This window comes from Anopheles bellator, chromosome 1 (genome assembly GCF_943735745.2).
Source record: "Anopheles bellator chromosome 1, idAnoBellAS_SP24_06.2, whole genome shotgun sequence".
Lineage (NCBI taxonomy): Eukaryota > Metazoa > Arthropoda > Insecta > Diptera > Culicidae > Anopheles > Anopheles bellator.
Genome location: NC_071285.1, coordinates 35,130,020 through 35,137,608, shown reverse-complemented (window position 1 = coordinate 35,137,608; position 7,589 = coordinate 35,130,020). Strand labels below are relative to the sequence as shown.

General features: G+C 48.8%; 1 protein-coding gene across 1 annotated transcript; it reads right to left on the bottom strand.

Moving 5' to 3' along the window:
• Positions 1-213: 213 nt before the first annotated feature.
• LOC131206339 (probable E3 ubiquitin-protein ligase MGRN1) lies at positions 214-3,666 on the bottom strand. The gene is made up of 6 exons (XM_058198863.1): positions 3,461-3,666; positions 3,265-3,383; positions 2,265-3,200; positions 1,926-2,060; positions 609-1,845; positions 214-546 (listed from the first exon to the last, which is right to left on the bottom strand). The coding sequence occupies exons 1-5, from the start codon at positions 3,549-3,551 to the stop codon at positions 640-642; spliced, it is 2,487 nt and encodes an 828-aa protein (XP_058054846.1). The 5' UTR covers positions 3,552-3,666; the 3' UTR covers positions 214-546; positions 609-639.
• Between the last annotated feature and the right edge of the window lie 3,923 nt (positions 3,667-7,589).

Here is a 7,589-nt window from a genome sequence, read left to right as displayed (position 1 = left end):
GTACGGTTTTTTCGATATATTCGCAGGATGATGCAATCGGCGCGATGGCTTATGAATAAAGCTATTAAGGGGATGAGCGTTTCTCAATGTTTCGCCTCTTGCTTTCCGTTTACGATGTGATGACAGTCTCGTGATCGCTTACGAACCAAACAGTGGTAGAAGATGCACCCGATTCATGGTTTTTGAATATGAAAATAATATTTTATTACAGCTAACAGATTCACAGTACTTTTATCAAACGTCAATCTACGCGCGTATCGGTAGAAACGGGTGTGATGGGGGTAAAACTGTAGAACCTAAACCTAGCTACGGGCGTGATCCACCTCGGCAAGCATGACCGCGGCGGTGGGCACCTTTAAAAGGGGTAAACGAAACGGGACACGAATTGTAATACAGGAAACGTGCGGCTCACAAAACTTGAACGCTGAAGAAGTTTGGTCCGTGCCGCAACGTTCGTTCGCTAATCTGACGGTAGATTTCTTTTGTGGGTTTCACAAACTACTGCCGGGAATTGTAGGAAAAACAATCAACGGAACCCATTCGTATCTGAAACAACGTGGGGAAACTACAGTTAATGAAGGTGCAAAGGAAAGCAACTCGACACCTACCGTAATGAAGAAACCGGATAGACGCTGCATCTTAATCACTCTCCATGCTGCACTCGGCTATCTTCGAGACGACGCTATGCCCGTTGGTAGTGGAATCGACCGAGCTAAGTGCGTGAGTTGGAGTATCATTCGGCACGGCACCGGATGAGAGCAGCTGTCGCGTGCTGGAACTGGACGAGTAGCTGTCGCTCGAGCTTCGTGTGGATGTTTGCGAGTTGCCGCTTATCGGACTGTCCGGCAGTGAGCCCTGCAGTGACGATTCTTCCTTAAGCACGGACAGTGCCGACGGTGGCGGCGGAACGGCACCGACAGTGGCCGACAGTAGCTGCTTTCGTTGCCCCGTTGCAAGCTCCCGGGGCAACTCGTCGTCCATCGCCTTTAACGGACTCGTCGCGGGAGGATCCTCCGGTGTGTAGTAGTCTTCTGAATCGTCCGCTACGATCGAGATTATGCCAACACCACCAGTTCTAGTGCCCTCCCTACCGGTGTCTCTGTCCAACCCGGCTATGCCGTTACTTTCGCCTTCAAGCCCGTCACCACCGTCACCGAGTATCGCGCCCTTCAATAGTTCCGTGATGACGGCCGATGCAATCTTCTCGTTCCCTCCGGCACCGCCATCGCTACCTCCGAGGTTGGCCCCACCGCCCCCCGTCAGCAGCTTCTTCATGGCACTGCTGTCCGGGTGTTTCTTTGTTTCGTAGCTGCCCGACTTGCGCAGCAAGGGCGCCAACTTGTCGGCATCGCTATCATCGTCGTTTTCCGTCAAATCGGCCAGCTTCAGGCCGGGCAGTGGCCCCGTATTTGTTGCTGTTTTCTCGTGCACCAGATGGAAACCGATCGCTTTATCCGACGGCATTTTCGTTATTTTGCCAGCGTTATTGTTGCCGCCACCGCCACAGTTAGCATTGGCAGCGATCCGATAAAGGCTGCCCTTTTCACGGGGATTCTTATCCTTGCTGACGGGCGCTCGCTGCATCAGCGGGGAATGCTTGGAGAGAAGCTCTTTTTTCGTGCAAACAGTCGGATTCGAGGTGGAAACCGTCATTCCAGTACCCTCGGCAGCACCACCAGCTCCGCTTTCGCCATCCGAGGCAAGCAAATGCATTCGTACTTCCCCGGGGCCCACACCGGTCGGTTTCTCCGAGACAACATTACCGTTGGCGAGCTCCCCATTGCTGCTGTGTTCGGTAGACGATTTGGAAAGCTTACCCCGGAAGGCGTACCCATTTTCGGTGTTCTGTGAAAAACACAACGCGATTAAACATAAAAAACGATAATTATTAAACCTTTCTGCGATGACCCGGCGCGACCACATACCCGATTGCCATCGGTTCCATTTTCTGTTGCGGCACCATTGTTGTCGCTGCCGGTGGCTTTCGCTGACACCACGGGTCCGTTTAGTGCCTCGATCAGTGATATGGTCTTGTATCCAGGCGGAATATTATCAGCACCCTGTCGAAATCGCGCCATAAAGAGAAGCACAGAGTGAGATTTACTGGACAAAGAAAATGCAAATGCGTGACCAACAGTTATCACCCGAAATTGGACAGATTAACGGTATCTAACCACAGCACAGTGCGCTTATCTAAGCGACGTGTGTCTATACTTTTTGAACACTAAAAAAAGGTAAAATTGTACCGCCATCAGTTCACTTACATCGGTAGAATTCTGCGCTGCCGGCGTGCCACCGCTACCGGCGGTTAATCCGCTGCCCGTTGAGTCTTTCTGCACCGCCCGGATCTGCAGCAGCGCCCGGAACGGAGCTCGGCAGATCGGACAGTTGTTGGCCTGATAGCGCAGTGAGTCGGCGCACGAGTTGCACAGACACAGGTGGCGGCATGGAAGGATGAGCGTGTCACGCGTGTCGCACATGCAGATCACACACTCGCTACCGTTGTCCTCCGTCTCTTCGTCGGTGACCGACTTGCTGGTCAGCTTGTTTTCGATGCCATAGATTTCCTGCAGCAGATAGCACAGGCCATCGACAAAGATTTTCTGTTTCAGCGCACGCAATGCGTACGTTCCGTCGGAGTGATGATCGATCACGCAGATCGTGGCGTGCGACTGTCGGCTGGTGCCCGCGTCGTCCCCCGTCGTGGATACCGTTCCGTCGCCCACCACACAATGAATCACGACCGGCAACGTGTCCTTGTCGACGCCGTACGTCAACTCGTCCTCCGCGTACAGTGCCGGATAAACGACGTGATGCGGGGCCGAAAACAGTTGGTTGACCCCGCGCTGAAAGTGAAACGTTTCGGAGGAGAGGGCCGAATCGCGAGACAAGTAATTCAGCCCGTTCGGGCCAATATCCTCGATGCAGAAGTAGTAGATCGTGATGAGACAGGCGTAATCGGCGTCGAACACGAACTCGATGTTGTACCCATTGCTGACACCAACGGCCGCTTTACCCGGTGGCTCGCCGAGGACACTGCCAGTTACATTGGTTGCGGTGACGGTGCTGTTGGCAAGAACCGGTTTGCCACCGTTGCTCCCTTCGGTCACCTTCACGAACCGGACTGATTCTTTGCGGATGTTTACCAAGCTTTTCAGCGTTTTCGTAGGTTCCGTTGCCTGCGGCGGTGGATAGGGAAACTGCAAAAAGGGGACATCACAAATCTAGTTAATCAAATAAACGTCCATGCCCGTTCCAACTCACTGGCGTAGGTTTGGAGCCCAGAAAGTTCAGATCTGCATTCTCCCCGAATAGGTACGCTTCCGGCTGCGGCGTGTCGAACCGTTCGCCACCCATGATGAAATGCGTTCCGAAGTAGTTCCCTGTTGGTTGTAAGCGGACCAGACCAACCTGGTAACGGTGAATTTGGCACACGGCGGCGAATTCGGGACACACTTACCCGAACGGGGAGGATACTTGTAGAGATGGTTCAGGCTCAATGCGTCCGTCTCCTCGACGGTGGCATTTTGCCTGCTCGCAAACAGACCCATTTTACGCTCGCAATTAACACGAAGTGGTTCACACGGAATCGGTCACGCCGTTGGCGTCGAAAAGTCGCATTTTCGCACCATAAATGCAACTGCTGTTAATCTGGAGAGTTTTCTGATTTTCTTTCTTTCTGGGGGGCTACACGAAGCGTAAAAACTAGCGTATGATTCATTTGTAATGTCAAATCGTTTACGCTTCGTGTGGCAGGTTTAAAATATTAAAACGAAATGTCGAACGTGTTTACGTTCGTGTTTTTGGTCCGAGAAAATAGAAATAGAAGAGAAATAAATTGATTTCTGAATATTTTTTTCTGTATTTTTAGATTTTGTTGCTATACCAGCAAATAAGAACTTAAATTACGTTACGCCTCATGTAGCCCCGCAGTTTGAAGAGCTTAGCTTAGTTCCCTTCACCAGTCAGCGATGACAGATTGCGTTCAGCAGCCCAAGGTAGCTAGCAGCAAAAATAGACAACTGACAGATGAAGCTGTATTTCCAACATTTCTTTTCGGAAGAATCTTCCTAAAATCGTTTTGCAACGTTTTTGTGTTCTCTGCATGGGTTTTGATAAATTTGATGTGTTTCAAGTGTAATAAGTGACCTTCTATTTTAAGCTCTTTAAAATATTTCAATATTTTAATTGGAAGTTATGCAATCTGCATTACACTACAATGTCTGCAAATATAATGTTTCTGATAAAAATCCAATGCCTTATGAGTGTAATAAAGGATGTAAGATTATCTACTGTCATGATCAAAATCCGGAATTTGGAAAAATGATTTAGTCGGAATGTTTTTCCTTTAAGAGAATCGAAAAGAAATAGATCCTGGTCGTGAATTCCAGTAAAACAAAAACAACAGAACCCCAATACAAGCACATAATGTTAACATAGTGTACTACGCTTTGCAATGTAAGTATTCATAGAAATATTCTAGTTATTGTTGTTTAACATTTCACCATGAAGGATCTATACCTGAATTCCACAGTTCCCTACAATCCAAAACGTGAATATGACCATTCAGACAAATATCAGGGCCTGAATCACGGTACAGGGACAACAGGATATCAGGTTTGGAAGCCGAAGTCTGGAGTATCAACATTTGGTAAACAAGAACAAACAAGGTGAACACGGGACAAACCTTTGCTTCGGGATGGCACTAGTGAATATCGGCACATTCGGATCCAAAATTGTTGTGTTTGTATTAGCATTTGTTGAAAAGTGTAGCGATTGTATTAACGATTCCGGGATTATTCTGACAGACTCACTCTGCTGGCATTTTAGCATCCATAACATTATGAGTGTAAAGAAGGATATGAAATGATCAAGAAACTGTACGTTTGTGGACATTTTGAAACAAGTAATTATTACCATGGAGAATTTTCATGGAGTACCTCTCCAATATGTGTCCAATTTTGTGGCATTAACTTCTTTCTGGTAGCTAATCGTTATTAAGATATTCCTAGCCCTTTCTATCAAATCTTTATCTACATTAAGAACAGTACTTGCACGCTTCGAATCTGAAAATATTCTTTCATTATGGACAACGCACAAAGTTCATACAGGCACATTTGTTTTATACGGCCATTTCATAGACTACTTGGACGTCTCCTTTTGAACCAGGAAATGTTTTCTTAAAATAACCCTAACGGACTCATACGAATCGGGATGGATGCAAAACTTCCCAACGTGCCAAAAAATCAGACATTAGCACGTGCGTCTTCTGTGCGTCAGTCTAATGTTCAATTGGCGGGTGGCCCGATTTATCTCGGCTATGTTCGTCCCCGTTCTTCCCTCCTATCAACATTGTTGTGGAAGCACTGTTTGCCATCGCAATCATAAGCGTGTTGGAATGTGGAACGGTTTAAGTCAGTTCGCACATGCTAAATCCTTTAGCTGGTCCTTGGTCTAGGTACTCGGCCCGCGAATCGCTCGTCCGTATTTTTCTAATCCTCTGCTGTGCTTGTGTGTGTCTCTGGTTGCTCTTATCGCTGCTGCTATCCTGCGAGTCCTGTTGCGTTACCCGGCGGATCTCCTGTTGCGTTGCTCCAGTTGTGTGTGGGAGAGGCAGCCTAACGTACAAATCCTTTCAAATCTGTGTGTGTGTGTGTGCGGGGTTAGCACGTAGGCTGCCGAAGGCTCCAACGCTGCAAACTGGCCATAGTATGTCAGCCCACGAGTTCGAGTAATCACATCGTAAATACACACGCAACGTAACGTGCTCCAGCGCTCTCTTTCGCGCGCCAGTGTCCTATGGTGTCCTGGCCTGGCCCCAGCAGCCGAGTGGGAGCCGAGTCGCCCAGGCAAAGGACATGGGATGAAATATTCAACTGGTTGGCTGCTAAGCGGTGCTGGTGTTGGTGAGTGCGCCAGGACTCGACGGGCCAGGAGGAGGACTCACGCGTAGTATTCGGCCGTCGCCGTTCAGTGCCTGGATACGTTTTGCAAAGTTCAAAAGCACTTTTTTGTTGGTTGGTTGGTTGATTTATTAAAGGGCTGAAGCAGCGTCTGAAGTGATTTATGGAGCGTTTGTAGTTCCTTTTTCTTCTGTTCACGCGCGTGTGTCAACTCTATTGTCCGTCGTCGCTACGCTGCTGCTGCTGCCTGCGCCCGTTTCGGTGGGCCCAGTTTGTGTAACATTAATCGCTCTTCATCATTCCGTCGACCTCACCACCACTGCCCCCTCATCCCACGCCCGTACTGTCCCGTGCGCACTTCGATGGGGCACATTTAATTGTTACAATTTCACTGCACGGTCTCTCCGCCGCCGGGACCCTCCTGCGTTCTATTGATTCGTCGTGTCGCGCGCGTGGCACGGTTTTTCTTTCGCGGAACTTTGTCCACTCCGTAGCACCGCATTTTCAATCCAGCTCCAACGAACTGGCACACGCCATGCACGTGTGCGTGGCCGTATGAAAAAATCGGGGCCCGGAAAGACTTTCCAACCAACAGTCACTTCGAACAGGATTCTCCCGTTGCCCGAACCAAAATCCGCATTTCTCTGAGGCGAGATTCCTCTACGCACAACGGACGGAAGAAACTGAAGAAAATCAGCATATCCGGGGCCAGTTGGAGCGTGAAAGTGCGTGTATGTGTGCGGGGCAAGCGTGAGATTCGTGACAAGCGGTGCGAGGCAAATATGAATGTGAAATTCTTCGAATAATCCAAGGCGAGAACAAAGGTAGTGGATTGCGTGTGTGTCTGTGTGTGCACGTTGTGACGATGAAGTGCGTTTGAAGAATTCGTTTGAAGTAGTCTCGGTGTAACGTGCCTAATTATCACGCCAGCCGCATTCCGTGCGTGGGTTGAGGCGTTTAGCTGAAGCGCGAAAAGTTTTACGACGGCCCGGTGCCTGGCGACGACAAAGGTACTAGCGCTCGTTTGGTCCTTCCCCCTCACCACCACCGCACCCCCAGCAACGTAGACATAAATCAGCTCGAAAGGTCTCTGTCAGCCCCGCGCAGCTTAGCATTTTTGGGTATTGCTTAGGACATTTGCTCAACATTCCTTGGGCTTCGAGCATGCAAAGCAGATCCGTTTTCTTTGGGATGGAGTGGAGCCTTCATCTGAATCTAGGGATGCCAATGTACCACGTTGGAAGTCTGTTAATTCGCCCACATTCGTGGAGAAGATCTTCAAGAGCATCAGATAATTCCCGTTCGAGGTGGGTGATTTTGAAGGCAACGTAAAATCGTAACGTAAAATCTTGTTCAGCTCATGTTTGTTAGTTTCATCCTCCCATCCGAAGGATTAAAGCGATTACATAACAGACATAAAGTTACGTAGGATAGTTTTGTACCATTTCTTCTAATTAGTCCTTCAACTAACAGAACCATACTCTCTTTTTGCTCGTAAAAATTGAACCTCCAATGAGTCAATGTAGGAAAAGTTCACATGCAGCTCCCGACTTTGGCACAAAAGCAACGGGCAAAAGGGAGCGAACCGGTGGAGTAGTACTTTTTTGATTGCTTTAGCGTGCCCACGGTGGACTAACGAGATGAAAGATATCAACGAATAATCAATACAACCCTTTCCAGCGTTGA

What these genes read in the sequence shown, in the direction of transcription:
- LOC131206339 (XM_058198863.1), bottom strand. Translation starts at nt 3,551, where the DNA reads ATGGGTCTGTTTGCGAGCAGGCAAAATGCCACCGTCGAGGAGACGGAC. An exon ending in CAAGTATCCTCCCCGTTCGG is followed by an intron (nt 3,384 to 3,460) that starts GTAAGTGTGTCC and finishes TACAACCAACAG; the next exon opens with GGAACTACTTCGGAACGCAT. An exon ending in CAGCGCAGAATTCTACCGAT is followed by an intron (nt 2,061 to 2,264) that starts GTAAGTGAACTG and finishes CGATTTCGACAG; the next exon opens with GGTGCTGATAATATTCCGCC.